General features: G+C 40.5%; 2 protein-coding genes across 3 annotated transcripts in view; both read right to left on the reverse strand.

Annotated features, from left to right (window-relative positions):
* Positions 1-7,084, reverse strand: part of st3gal5 (ST3 beta-galactoside alpha-2,3-sialyltransferase 5) — a 19,943-nt gene extending 12,859 nt beyond the window's left edge. The window contains exons 1-2 of one of the 2 annotated variants that reach the window (XM_017423157.3): positions 6,959-7,084; positions 1,646-1,772 (exon numbers count right to left, since the gene is read on the reverse strand). In XM_017423157.3, the coding sequence (XP_017278646.1) occupies positions 1,646-1,677 (32 nt within the window). In that variant the 5' untranslated portion in view covers positions 1,678-1,772; positions 6,959-7,084. The other variant, XM_017423158.3, reaches the window with a different exon arrangement.
* Positions 7,085-7,215: 131 nt separating this feature from the next.
* The window catches only part of polr1a (RNA polymerase I subunit A), a 35,590-nt gene continuing 27,537 nt past the window's right edge, over positions 7,216-15,268 (reverse strand). Inside the window, exons 31-37 of the mRNA XM_017423131.3 lie at positions 14,867-14,996; positions 14,642-14,749; positions 12,438-12,695; positions 9,666-9,866; positions 9,284-9,401; positions 9,036-9,200; positions 7,216-7,977 (exon numbers count right to left, since the gene is read on the reverse strand). Coding sequence (XP_017278620.1) covers positions 7,877-7,977; positions 9,036-9,200; positions 9,284-9,401; positions 9,666-9,866; positions 12,438-12,695; positions 14,642-14,749; positions 14,867-14,996 — 1,081 coding nt within the window. The 3' untranslated portion in view covers positions 7,216-7,876. The remainder of the gene's footprint in view (positions 7,978-9,035; positions 9,201-9,283; positions 9,402-9,665; positions 9,867-12,437; positions 12,696-14,641; positions 14,750-14,866; positions 14,997-15,268) is intronic.

The following is a 15,268-nucleotide window of genomic DNA, read 5'->3' on the forward strand; positions in this document are numbered from 1 at the left end:
TGACGTCACTTCCTGTTAACATCAGAATACCGGGAGCGTGCAGGAGCAGCGACCGAAGTGAAAATGTGCACTAATGCTTCACATTTGCCCACAAAGATTTCAGCAAAGGACCACGCAAAACAGTCTTCTACCCAGCTGCATGAGAGTGGGGGGAAGCTGTTTTGCACGTCCTGCAGTGTAATCATGGAACATAAATGCATCGACAAACACTTTGTGTCTGCAAAACATGTGAGGAGAGCTGCAGACGAGGGACAATCCAGAAATGGTCTGAATGTCAGCTATCAAAGTTCTCAAATAAAGCACTTTTTGATAATGTCAATGTTTGTTGGGAATTATCTTACAAAACTAGTAAGTATTATTGGTTTATATATTAAAAGTTATGGTTGTTTATTGATTTTAGTAAAAAAAAAAAAAAAATCACAACTTTTCATTGCAACTTTTAGAAAAATGTCCGGCGAAATCAGGCATTTTAGCCCGCAACAATCACAAAAAATGCCTGCGAAATCCTGGAGGGATTGTGTTAAGAAACTTAATGCGTGGGCCAAAAAAATAAAAATTGCTCTAATAAAAACTGTCGAATGGCTCAGCCTATCATCAATGGTTGATAAATTCGTCCAATCGCCCAACCTTACTTTACACAAACAAAAAGAGAGGAGCCAAACCAACAAAAGTCACTGTTGGAGCTGCAGTCAGGGTGAAGATGCCTTTTCATGTGGGAAGAGACCCAGTACAATGATCCTTCCTCAATGCAGCAGCAGACTGGACTGAGTTCATTCGTCTTCATGAATGAACTCAGATGAAATGCAGCCCGACTGTCACTTTGCTCAAATGAAACGCCAAAGACTGATACAATAGGGGATCCCCTCAGGCCAAAACAGACATCAAAACGAACTGTTCCGCAAAGGGAAAAACATGCAACAACCCGAACAAGAGACTACGTGATGAAGTAAGTTGACTGAAAAAAAAAGAAATTGTGAAAAAAAGTGAAAGAATGTGAGCAAATGTCTTGTAATTTTGAGTAAGAATTGAATTTGGGTAATTTGTTTGGCTAACAGGGCAGATGTGTTCTGCGGTTTACACAGTGAATACATTTAGATTTCTGTTATTACTTTTACTGGATGGCACTGCTGTGAGACTGAGCAGGGTGAAGCAGTCCTGTAACGCCGCCTGATCTGATAGCCTGCATGTAATAATATTCCTGAATTTTACTGGCAATCTCCCTTCTTTCTTTATAACCACCACATCACTGCTGTAATGTGTGTGTGTGTGAACATACTCCATTGCAATGCGTAACACCAATACGTTGGAGATAAAGATGAGGGCAGAGCATCACAGATTATTGTTAGAAAAGTAAAAAAAAATATCTGCTGTCTCAGAATACAATAACTACAACAATATTATGCAAAACACAGTCGATATGCATCTCCAGTACTCCCCACAGGCAGAGATTGGCTTTGATATATATATATATATTTTTAAATATCAACAATGCCTTTGTAAAGTCTCCAAACACTGAAACGCCAGAGATGTGAACCATGAACAACCCACCTTTCATAAGAGGACAGACAGAACTGAGTCACAAGTTTATTTAACGACGGCTGTTTGGACAGAGCAGAGGGACTCTTTGTGCTGTGTTTAAATTCACCTGTGTCCTGCCCAGCAGAGTGGAAACCTCATGATGTTCTCATCGACTGTAGACCTTGTATACCACTGTGAACTCCTCTGGTCCCTCTGCTGGAGCACAAAGCCCTCAGGTCCTCAGGCGTCTGGTCCTGGACACACAGAGACGGTCACTTAATCATCAGTAACATGGGATGTGTGGAAAAAATAAGACAACTGAATAAGTCAGATTGGTATTTTACATTCTGAGATTAATGGACTTTGACGAGAAGCAATTGTGTTGCATTTAAAAATACCTACATTCTGACAAAGTACTGTGACAAAAATAATCAGAGGGCTGTACGAGGAAACGAGATTTCCAGCTTGGCCAACAATGTTTGGCTTCAGTTCCTATAAAGCAGTTCCTCCAACCACTGAGCCACAGCAGTCGTCCTCCAATGAGAGAGTTGGAGGTTGGATTCCTGGCAGCAGCCACATGTTGAAGTGTCCCTGGGCAGGACACTGAACCCTTCATTGCCTCTGATGTGCCCCACTGGTGTATGACCGGAGTTTAAAGCACTGATTAGTCTCCGTAGAATGATATATTCAGATTATTTTTGTAGAGATGTAACAGTGCTGTATGAATGTGTGTGTGGCTGGGTCAATGTGGGCACAGATTGTGTTGTAAAGTGCTTTGAGTGGCCTGGTTGGCTAAAAAGGCACTGCGAAGTACAGTTGATTTACCATAAAATTTCAGTTTTAAAAATTCCAACTTTTCCAGTCTCAAATTTTCTGTCAGCTTTTGACATAAAAACATCTGTGCGGTTTGCTGTGAATGTATACATTATAGTGGTGCCTTTATTGTCTGTGTGCTTTCAACACCATGAAAAACCTCAAACCGTGCACAAAAAGTGGACAGCAGCAAAAAAAAAAAAAGTTAATTTAGTAAAACTAAGTTCCCATTTACATAATTTAAAGATAGCCCTTGGTACACTTTAGGTTAGGCTACCTCATGATTTAAGAGTGACACACTGTAAAATAATAATCTGAAGTTATAAAGCTGTATCTCATTTAAGGTTTTAAGATGCATCAACACAAAGAGGGGCTATGGACTGGAAGACCTGCTAGAGGTTGAGCACTTTTTTTTTAAATCACCTGAGACAGCTACCCAAGAAACTTCTAAAACTTCAAGAGTGTGAGTTCTCAATCAGAAACTTAAAAACCAAGGGTTAGGGTTATATTATATTGATGGCTTAAAGCTTAAAATCAACTAAAATGGATATCATGATAACTACAATAATCTTTAAATCCAAATAATATGAAAATACTCAGCTACGTTAAACAAGTTTTTTGATAATTTGAACTTCACCTTCCAGAAAATGCAATAATGAAACAGTCTGGAAACAAATGCTTTGGCAAACTATTTTCTTTTTCTTAACTTCTTCACAGCTGGAGGATATTAAAACCAAATTCCACACTTTAAGCCTGCGTTGGAACCCTGGCTTAAAGTCAGTTTTCTGTGTAATGGAGGATCTCCAAGTTTGGCTAGATCCTCATGGTAACAGAGGCTCCGGAGCAATTTATGTTCATTTTTAGTTTAAATTTGTCTGTAAGAAGATTCATTCATTTACTTATTCTGTTCTTAATAATGTCCCAAACAAAGAGGGGTGAAAAGAAAAGGAAAAAATCAGGCTGAAACAATATTTATGTTGCATTTTTTCTGCCTGTTGTAATGTTTTAAATAAAAACAACAGATTATCCTAAACCTAAAAGTCAGGCACTGCATCTCAAGGTTGCTCACAAGTTGGTGTTTTAATCCAGTGATTCCCAACCCCAGTCCTCGAGGAACACGATCCTGCATGTTTTAATTGCTTCCCTGTTGTAACACACCTTATTTGAATGACTGAGTGATTATCAGGCTTCTGCAGAACTTGAAGACCTGCTGAAGAGCAGAGAAACAACTAAAATATGCAGGATGGTGTTCCTAGAGGACCAGGGTTGGGAATCACTGTTTTAATCACTAAATTTAACCACCCTTTAAAAAAAAAATAGTCTGCCACAGTGGAAAGCTGGACAATCATGTAACCGCCTGCATGGGCGTGTTTGCCTGTCAGTGAAATATCTCATGAACCAGCAGACAGATCTTAACGGAACTCTGCCAAAGTAATCCTCGGATGCACGTCTGCAGCTGATTAGCTTTTGGAGTTAACCCAATTTAAGAAGTCCACCACAGCGAGTCAACATTAGCAAACAAGAATGGCTAGAACAATAATACACGTAGGTTTCATCCTTTTCTCTCTGAGTTTGCCCAGCCTGCTCCATGAGGCTCCTTGAAGGTGGAGCAACTGAACTACAGAAAAGAGGTGTGTTAATACTTTGAAAACAGACTAGCCAGACAGGTATTTGTGTGTCTTATTGTCGCTCATATCACGCTTCGAGTGTTTGAGCGAAACAAAGTCCGTGTTCAGATTTGCGGCGCATGCCAATCTCTCACGAGGCATCTAGCCACAAAAACAAGCTGCAATGCCACTGTGTGTCGTTTCCTGTGCCAAGAACCTGAAGCAGGGTTTCCCCCAGTGTATTTGGTGACCCGGTCGCCAGCCTAAGCTCCGCTTATTTATTATAAATACGTCATTTTTTATACAGGTTTTTTTTTCCACCCGCACCCCCAAAACTGCTACCTTTATCTACCTCACCGCGCGAGTGTCAGCGTGCCAACAGTGATGCAAATGCGCTGTCCACGCCCCTGCGCGAAGGTCCCGCGCGGTGTCTCCTTGCATGGTCATGCACCTCCTAGTCTCCTAGTAACTTGATGCTGACCGCGCTCCATTAAAAATGGACGATTTTGGTGCTCTAGTGGAGCTGGTTCACCTGTATCAGCATTTCTATGATCCCTTTATGAGAGATCACAAAGATAATCAAACGGTTCAAAACTCATGGAAGGATATTACTGCTGCAGCCGATAAAAAGGAAGTGTTTGTAGACCACAGAGGGAAGAAATATTAGTCCTATGATGGGCAAATCACAACTACAGCAAATATGCAAATAAATCAATGAAAGTCAAACTGAATGCTTTAAGTTTAAACATCCTCTCTGTATCACAGCCAGAAACACAACAGCTCTTCCTCCTACGTGCAGCCATATTTGATGTGACAACCATCTGCTCTCTTTTTTACTGTATTTCCACTGGTTACATAGCATACTGCCTCGTCTTTTTTGGAGAATACTGCACCGATGTAAGCGCCAAATATAACCACCTCCACCGCACGCTCAGGTCTTGGAGCCCCGCGCAACTCTAATGAGCCCTGAGGCCGAGCCGCCTTCAGCTACTGCTGGAGTTAGCAATAAACATTATCGGGTTTAAACAAAAATGGTTGGTTGGTTGAAATTCAGCAGGTGGCTTTACAAGACTGAATGTGGTAAGCATATTTTGTATTTAGTGAAAATATTAATATGCCGTACCAATTTATCTTTGTTTACCAGTAAAATTATGCTATTAAATTCAGCATTAGATATGCTTTGTTTTGTTGTATCATGTAGTGATCCAACATGCAGCCTGCGCCACAAAAAGCACAGTACAGTATCTCTCTGTTTTTCAGTTCTCTGTTGTTATTCATTGGCCTTGATGTGAGACGTGTGTTGGTGCTTTGTTTGCACTTTTTCATTTATGTTAATTTAATTTATTTGTAAATTTGACTTAAATTAGGATTCAAATTAGGTGCAAACAATTTGTAGTTATTTTAATTTTATTTTTGTTTAAAAAAGTATTTCAAAAGTGCCTTTTTGTAAAACTGTAGTTGTGTAAATATTTGACACAAATATCTTACAATGTCACATAATAAATAGCCATATTTTCAACTTTCCTGTCAACTTTAATCATTTTTTTTTACTAAATCACAGTCAGTCAGCGAACGGCCACCTACCACCGGGCTTAGCCTCTTTTCTGGGGGAAACGCTGTGAAGCCTCCATCAAACTGCCTTTCATGCTTAGGTTTTAAACTAAAATTTTAGCAAGAGGGAGGAGGGAGTTGCAGAAGTCTCGGTCAAACTGTAAATGACTTCATCCGTGAACTCATGAGACATCTTGTGAGATGCGTCAGTGCTCAGAGAATGTGTTGGGAATGACTCTCAGCGACCACAACGACTACATTTAAGCTGCAAAATTAACTGAGACATAGCCTATTAATGTATTTGCTAAGGTCGACTGGATGTGACAGCCATCTTGAACTAGGGTGACTTTAAAAGCTAATAAATTGTAGCTGTACACCCAATCTATTACACAGACAATAGTGGCAAAAGTTTTATAAACAAAATTAGCACTTTGAACACAAGTTGGGAGTGACTCCCAGCTGCTAGCACATCAAATATGAGCTTAATAAATGTAAAAATGACCGAGTTAAAGGCATTTTTGTGTTTGCTACGGTTGCTTAGCTGTGGCGGCCATCTTGAATGGGATTGACTCCAATGATTACTTTGAGTTTCAATGAAATCCGTCCAACTGGACAGGACAATAAATATTTTGTTAACAGACAGGCACACAAACAGAGAGGAAAAGACATGATCGTCTAATTATATTTAGCACACAGCAGAAGAGAGGACCGGAAGTATGTTTTTGTCTGGCTGCTCAAGTAAAACCATCTATAATTAGTCAAAATGTGAGTCACATTAAAGTCCTGAAAGGTACCGTTCTCCTTAACAACTGCTAAATCCTCCTGAGACCCGAGCTTTGTATTTGGTGTTTGTTTGTTCAATGCAGTATCCTGGTATGAGGACGCAGGATCTCAGGAGATAATAATAATAATAATAATAATACCAATAATAATAATAATAATTAACTGGATTAGCCACGACTAGCTTTAAAGCTAATTTATTAAACTCAGAAACCCTACAAGTCGACAATAAGCCCTTAGACATTTTAATGGGCATTTTATTATTTTTTTAAATAAAAAATCTGTTTTTCGTCGAGCTTCCATACCGGGAGCTGCAGCGGCACGTTTCTGTGCTTTGAGCCCCAAAAGACGGCCATGATTAAACGTCAGTAAACTGGAAATAGGACGCCAGTCTCCATAGACGGGGGTACTCGGCACCAGTCTCACACAAAATATTTAAACATTTCTGATAAAAACTCGTAAGTATGTGCTGTGACAAACGAAGCGTACTTAAGTGGAGTAATATACGTTTATCCCTACCTGTTCTCAGCGACACGGAGCCCGGGCCTTTAAATGGACCTAACTGAGCTTACAGTTGGGAACAACTGGACACGAACAGAACCGTTTTCGTCCCAACAACCCGCCCCGAATCACAAATGTTCCCGTTTCTACCCGCACACAATCCTCCCCAGACTGATAACTCGTCTCACCTTCCCAGAAATCCCCGTGACTCCTCATCACTACTCCTTTCTGTGGAGCAGAAGGTCGAGTGTGACTCCCTGCGGCTGTTTGCTCTTCATCGGTCTGCTTCAAGGAGCGCGTGCAGCTGCCAGCCAATCAGAGGACAGAACGCGCGCCATCACTTCCGCTTTTCCCATCTCAACAAGCTACAGCTAAAAATACTGTAAAAAACACTCAGAACCGACCAAACCTCAGGAAATAAATTAAATGAATAAATACTACATTTTTTGCTTTATTTATACATTTTTATTTTATTATTAAATACAAGCAACAATAAACGAGTTTATTTTTTTCGAACAAATGTTTCCATTTTTTAAGATGGCATTAGTCTGACTGTTCAGCAGCATAATAGTTCACCGAAATTTAAAGGCACTCCTTCAAAAGTCATGAAGACAGGACAAAAAAAACAACAACACATTTTTCTCATATTAATGGCTAATGTGTACATAAATTTAAAAGCAAAATTTGTGACAGGATGCCAACTACCACATGTATTAGTTTATCCACAGAAACAGCCAAATTGACTAACAATGGGTCAAACATTAAATTTACTCCCATATTTGTTCACCTACACAGAATATGACCAGCCTAATGTAGGTTGGGACTCAGCAGTGTTTTGAGGACCTGCATTTCAGAATTGCATTCAATATATCTGAAAACTACTGGAGCAAACTCTGCCAGACGGTACTATTTAATATAGCTCGGAATAACCTTTTTATGTTGGATTTTACTCTCTGCAACGAGTAACTCCAAACTCAGGCATTTTTGACAGACATTTAAAAAGTCACCTGAAATAGGGAACTGAATGTCAAAATTTGATTACAGCAAGTGAAAACCGTGTCATGGCAGCGTCTAAAACTCCACCAGCATCGCTGCTGACTTATCTCCTACTGCAGAGGTTGCTTGAGTTCAAACAGTCCTGTTCCTCCTTTGACGACCTTTCCCACCACCAGGCAGGCCGAGGGAGACACCAGCTGATCATGTGACCCTGAAAAATAAAACAATAAAAAAAAGACTCAACTCAAGTTTTTGTTAGAAAACAAACAAACTTTACAGACGTTATAAGAAACCAAGCAGGCATCAACTTTAACAAAGCACTGCATTTTACAGAATTGTGGTTTTTTTTCAGCTGCTCCCTTCTCCAGGGCTTGCTACAGCAAGCAAACTCGCACAAAAGATTTGCCAATTGTTCTACGTCGGATGCCCTTCCTGCCTCAACCCTGCAGCCTCAGGATCACAAGATCTGGATCATTGGTTATGATGGGGAAGTTTCTAACCTACATCTGACAGAGAACAATGAAACATCATTGTGAAACTAAAAATGAATCAACACCCATATGATCTTTTTTCCCTCCTTAAAGGGTTTGAACCGCTTGGAGTGGGGTTCTGTGGAAAGGTCATGGCTTCCAATATCTTACCTGTTGTAGATAGTTTGTTGAATGACCTCAGTTTGGAGAAACAAAGTTTAAATCTGACTGAACTGATGAGCTAAAGGCTCGTTCAAACAGAGCTAAAGTGGATTGTTGTGGTCATTATTCATTAGTCAGTCATTAAATTTTCATAGCAGCTTATAACTCTATCATTAGAGCCTACAGAATGCTATCAGTTTCACATTAAACTACTTAGGGTTCTAAATAACCACAGATTTGATGTAAACAACCAACTAACGCTAAATTTACGGCAGTGGTCTATTAAAAATCTTTTGCACAAAACATTCATAGTGGTGACTGGAGTTGTTTTAAGACAGCAGCAGGCCACTTTGGTCTTGGCCGAGTTCCTCTTAGCAGTTAGCTCATCAATCCTGCGAGGTTCAAACTATTCCTCCAAATTGAGGTCATAAGATATTAATTGTTCATAAGGTTTCCACCGGACCCCACTTTAAAATGTCTGAAATACCCCTTTAAATATGAGTAATAATAAACCTAAACAATATCATTGTAGAAAACATGCCATCCCCTCAAAGCTCTCATATAAACTCAGTCTAAAGTGGGATTTCTCCACAGCTGCAGAGCTCTACTTCCTGTTTTTAAGCTTGGTCATCTTTACCCAGCATGGTGGCCTGTTTGAGGAACTTGTAGCTCGTCTCGAAGGTCATCTGCTGCAGAGGAGACGAGTTGGACTGGATGGCGTGCCGGTTTAAAGGCTTGTATACACCTTCAAAGCACATGTAATCTGCCACCAGCGACAGATGCCTGGGGTCGACCTCGATACCTGCAGACAGACAGAAAGGTGCCATCATGATCCGAGCACTTCTCGTACCCGCGTGGACTGTGGGTGAGGACGTGAGCGGATACCGTAAACGGCAAAAACGTCTTTGATCTCCTTCTCTATGACTTTCAGAGCCACTTCAATCCCGTAAGTCTTAGCCATGGTGTGAACTTCATTGGAGTACAGTCTGTTGATGTCCAAGATCTGGAGAAACAAACGCCAAAGATTTAGATCAATTTTTAACCGAAATGCTCAGATCTGAATGACTTGTGTTCGTCAGTCACCGTATCTTTGAGTCTGCCACACAAAGTTATTCGGATTCTGATTGGTGTGGTAGTCGCTGAGACTGATCCCTAACATATTTGTTTAAAACTTTGCATTTAACTTTTTGGAGTCGACTCCGTCTGTCTGTTGGCAAAATATCTCTCAAACCGCTGGACGGATTTTAATGAATGGTTCTACACATACATCACTGTATTTGAATATTTCGTGCATGTTGATTCCCTCCGTGTTGAGGACCGTCCGTTTCTCTCCGGACCTCGTCGTGGTCTCGCTCAGCAGGCAGCGGGTCAGACCCTTGGTTTCCATGATGACTGCGTTCTGGGCCAGCGCTGACAGAATCGAGGTCAGGTCGAAGTGCACCTTGTTCACAGGCAGAGCCAGTTCCACCTGTGAGGGTGAAAGCGGGAGTGGTGAATGAAGGCTGGCACTATCTTGGCAAAAAAAGAAAAAAAAAAACCCACAAAAAGGTGGGCAATATTGTTTTTGCCTTTGTGTGAATTTGTTCTCCAAGTATCTCATGAACCACTAGGTGGATTTCAATGAAACTTTCAGAAAGTAAATTATTGCATGTACATCTACAAGAGGTTAACTTTTAAAGCCAACCCAATTCAAGATGGCCGCCACAGCACACTGACCTTAGAAAACACACAGATGGCTATAAGTCAGTCGATTTTAGTGTAAATTTGGTGTGGCAGCAGTTGAGATCACACTCATACTTCAAGAGCTTGTTTGGCATGAGAAGCTGTGCATCAACTGGAGGAATAAACTCTGTCAATTTCACAAATATTGAGCTAAAATCTGATGTAGGAGTAGCTGACAGTCCAAGCACTAAAGCCAAAATGTCACCGGGCTGCAGCTGCAATCAGGAGAACATTTTTAGTTGCAGTCTCACTGAACTCTGAAGCCGATCTCCTGGAGAAGTCGAAGACGCTGGTTGGGAAAAAAAAAGTTGCACGTTTACACGGTGCTGCTGTGCTCGTTGAACCCGCTGTAGTTTGTAGAAAACACGGACTTTCGTTTGGCCTTACAGTGAGGTTGGGTTGCTGCTGCATGTTGAAAAAAAGAGTGAGTAACATAAACAGCACTCTGCTGTCCTCCATTATTACTGCTGCTGATGTCCTGCATGAGCAAAACAGCAGCCGTCTGTGGTGTAGACGTGCGGTTTCACGTTGCAACTTCATTTGAAATGCAAGTTTGGGGGGTGTGATGCAACAGAAATGTTACAATTTTTACTTACAATTTCACTGAAAAACAGCTTTGTGCAAACGGCCCCAGAGTCTTTCCAACCATATTTTGAGCGACTAGTGTTTTTGGAAAACTGGCCTATTTTTGTGTGAACAGCATTGAAGGTCGTGCACATTATTCTGTTGCTCAGATCTGTCCGTATCAAACACAGCTCGGCCACTTTGTACATACTTTAACAGCCATCCTCTTGTTTATGATTTAATCTAGCAGAGCACACTTTACAAATGAAGTCAGGCAGATTTGGACCAGTCTTTTCCTTTTTTTTTAATAATTATTTTTTATCATGTTCAGTTCCAATGGTACTTTAATGGACATGTCTTCTGTCAGAGGAGAGCTCCCACATGCAGGCGTCAACATGCAGCTCTGGCGCTCTTCAGAAGGTTTGGAGACGACTCTGCCCCCCATTTTGAGATAAAAATTTTCACACAAACGTCTTTTGAACAGGATCAAATTTCAAGTGAAAAGACTGCCAGCCTCTGCAACTCAAGGGAGGACACTGAAACAAATCCCTGCAAGCACCGAAACATTTTAGAGACTCACTTGTGAATGCTCACAGCCCAGTGAGAAACTAGCTGAACAGATTGTGTGAGATGGCACATGACATCATTTGACCAAAATAGATGATTCAAGAAATGATAGACCTTGAAGTTAACTTAGTGTTCAAAAAGTACAGGAACAATTTATTTTATTTATTTACATTCCTTTATTGCCTTTTAAGAAATATTTAAGAAGTTTAAAATCAAACATTTTTTTTCTAAACCAAAGTCTATTGGTTAATTTAAGAATGTCAATTCTAGACAATAAAACTCATTTTATTCAAGAGAAATGTCTGAATTATTATTGCAGTTTTCAGTAAACCAAAAAAAAAAGGGATTCACTTTTTACCAAGTATCAGGTTCCTACACATACTCATACTTCTGCAGACTCAAATTGCCAGACTTTTTATTCATTTTGAACGATTTCCGGAACAATGTCTATACATTTTTTGTAACTGATAATGTTTGTAAAAGAGTGTTTCGTTTTTGGTTTTTTTAATGTTTGCCCATGTCAAATTATTGGAAGTCAAAAGGATTTTTTTCCCCAAACTTTCTCAGGCTTTTTAGTGCACCTTGTAAGGATAAACTGCTACCTTCTGCCAGAAATATATATATTTTTATCTTAAATATTGCTCTGTTTTTATTTCATCCCAGTTGTAAATGACGTGACAGCGGACATCGTGATGGCGATGCTCATTTTTTATACATCGTCGATGTGAAAAATATCCTGCTTGTTTGAGTAACTTTTACAAATGCCTATTTTTAGTTTTTTCATACTTTTTTTTTACACTTATCCAGACCTGGAAAATACTCAGATTAAACTCCAGAATTTCAAGACCTTGAACCTCATATAAAGATTGCAAAACTTTTTCTTATTGTCTAATCCAAAACTTCAGTTTTCAGTAAAGCACAGACTGCAGTCTATGGAAAATGCTTTGATGCTTCATTGTTTAAAAAGCACATTTTTTTCTGCTGTGGTGGATCTGAAGGCTCCCTCTCAGCTGATAACGAAGGCTTGTTCTTTTGTGTAAACTTGTCACAGAGGAGGTAGTGCTACGTGGTGATGTTTCCATGTAAGGGACACTGGACATGCTGTTCTGGAGCAGTAGTTTCCTTTAGTCTAAACTTTGTAACTTTTCAAACTAACAAGCACAAACACCATGACAGAGAAGCTCACCTCACACCAGAGTTCCTGCTGCTGATCAAAAGAATATTTCTCTATCGCCGGGTTTATCTGCAGGACAGAATTCACTCTCATCTGGAGCGAGGACGCCTCTCCTGTCTCTGTCCTTGTTCGTCTCTTCAGTTCTGCAGACTCGGGCTGAGACTCCTCCACGGTGTTGGACTCGGGGTTCTCCTGGGTCTCGTCCTCCCCCTGACCCTCCTTATCTCCGGCGTCGTCCCCCTCAGCTTCATCCTCGCTTTCGTAGTCCACCTGCAGGACCAAAGCAACACAGTCAACCTCACGACAGCTCCGGGGTAACTGGTTCTGAACCCGGGCTCGGCCATTTGGGAGCCAAAGCCGAACCAGGAAATCTGGTTCCAGAGCAGAACCAAGTCTTTGAAAGTCTTTATCAAAAACGTTAAAGGTCAGAGGGTGGATTTGAGCTTGAAAGCAGACAAATAAGCCCTGTAGATCCACTCTGACAGTCCTTCTGTCGGCCACAAAGCCCAGCGGAGATACCTCAAACTGACACAAAGAACCAAAATTACTTGGTTTGTTTTTACAGCCCACATTGGTGCATTCAGACTAGCCATTAGCTCATCAAAACCTAGGTCATTTAAAGAGCTATCAACAAAAAAAACCCCAGGTCTGAACCTGGGGTTTAACATCACTGATGCAGTCCAGCTGATCCATGACCAGAGTTAAAGCCTGAGCAGAGCAGCTGACTGCAGCCTGGAATAACATCAGCAAGAACGAAGTGACCTCATTTATCCTCTCCTTTTTCTTATTTTAGAAAGCTTCTCACTTCCTTTGTAGAGAAATGTAGAGACAAAAGAGGGAATTTACTTTATTATCCATGTTTACAGTTACTGACTCTCCACAACAAACCAGATTAGATTAAATACTTTTATTAAAACTGATGAGCTGGACTTTATTACAGATGGTTTATTTTCTATTTCAGTCAGATGTCTGCTCACCGGATGTAAAATAATTCACTGATCATATTAGCAGAACTGACATATTCAGTCATGATAAGATGGAAGAACATCTTGCTTCCTGTATTGGGATATAAAAACATCCTCATCAGGTAATACAGTGAGTTCAGGAAGTATTCTGACATCCTTCACTGTTTTTTTCCAATTCTGTAATGTTGTATTCTGATGCCACACTGGTTTAGTCTAATTATTCCTCGTGTATTTACACTCAGTATATCGTAATGACAAAGTGAAAAACAAACGTTACAAAATGCTGGACATTTATTAACAAGAGTACCGCCAATGGTAAATAATACGCCTGGAAGAAAATTGTCAGAGGAATCAAAGTCAAACGCATGAATTCCCTCAAACGACAATCCTTGACCTTTGAATTATTCTTCGGATCGCGGTGGATTATTATTTTTCTTACCCGAGATATGCCAGGGAAGGAATGCAAAATAAAAAAAAACAACAACGGACAATTGAAATCTGTCGAGATTGTTTCCTTTCATCTGGGTGTGTTTTCTCTCTCAACCCTCCTCAACACCGAACCATTGGTTCAGATGTGTGGACGATACCTGGGTCAAAATCCAAGCCAAGGAAGTAGAAGCATTCATCATAATGATTTACTGAAACCTTTTGGACTGTCTGGTTCACATGGAAAAAGAAGACAGTCTCAACATTGAGGTCTACAGGAAACTGACCCACACAGATCAGTACCTTCTGTTTGACTCTCACCACAAACTCTCTGTCATCAGAACTCTACAGCATCGAACACATCCCCACGATAACAGAAGGGAAGGAAAAAGAGCCATGCTAACAAAGACCCTAATGAGTCTCTATTGTGAGGAGAGTGAGTTAATCTGCATGTGAATCTAGTTTACAGAACATCTCAGCTTTAAAAGCTCAAACTCCTCACTCTCTGCTTTTTGAATTGAAAAAGTTTCCCAGATGAGAAGTGAAACATCTTCAGCTACAGAATAGAAGTCCAGTTTTTGTTTTTTAACCTTTTTTCTATTTACCAGCATGTTGCCACGCATTTTGAGAACAATATGTTGTTTAGTTTCGGCCAAATGTAGTGCTGTGTGGGTTCAGATTTAAATCTAATTCAGTGAGTGGAGCTTTTTTTAATGACTGAAAAACAATCAAAAACAATTAAACCAGTCGAAACCAAAGTGAGCCAGCCAGAAGCTCAGCAGAGACATTTGTGAACTTCAGCCATGAAAGGGTTTTCTATCGTACCTCCTCCTCCTGTTTGCTTTTCCTCTTGGCGTCAGATGCATCGGCGTCTCCTTCGTCCCCCTGGTCATCAACAATCTCTCCCTCTTCCTCTCCCTCTCCATCATCTAACTGCAAAGTGTCAAAGGGAAAAAAAAATTCACTTCACATTTTACTGCTTTTAAGGAGGAAAAATAAACATTAAACACTAAAAACTAAGTGACTCTACAAATGAATGTCAACTCAGACCCCAGCAGTGCCGGCTGTCTCATCCACATCAAGGTCTTTGTCTCTGAGAGTGGCCTTCCTCGTCTCCACGGCGATGGAGGCCAGCTTGGCTGTGCGCTTTTTAACTGCTTCGAGGAGGAGATGGAAAAACCTGATAAGGCAGGCAGGAAGTGAAAAAAGGAAAGGTTGGGGTCAGTTCTCAGTGGTATCAAAAGGATGAACCAAAAGAGACACAGGTCTGTATTTCTATCCGTATTAAGACACTGCACTGACTTTTATTCATTTCTGTAGCCTAACCCTAACCTAAATTCAATTCCCACCTTTGCACTAACCCTTCACTCAAAGATGACGTTTCACCGTATTGGTCTCCATATGGACCAGCTCTGATAGGTCAGTTGATTATACCTGTAAAGTGGTAAGAAG

Source organism: Kryptolebias marmoratus, linkage group LG9 (assembly GCF_001649575.2).
Source record: "Kryptolebias marmoratus isolate JLee-2015 linkage group LG9, ASM164957v2, whole genome shotgun sequence".
NCBI lineage: Eukaryota > Metazoa > Chordata > Actinopteri > Cyprinodontiformes > Rivulidae > Kryptolebias > Kryptolebias marmoratus.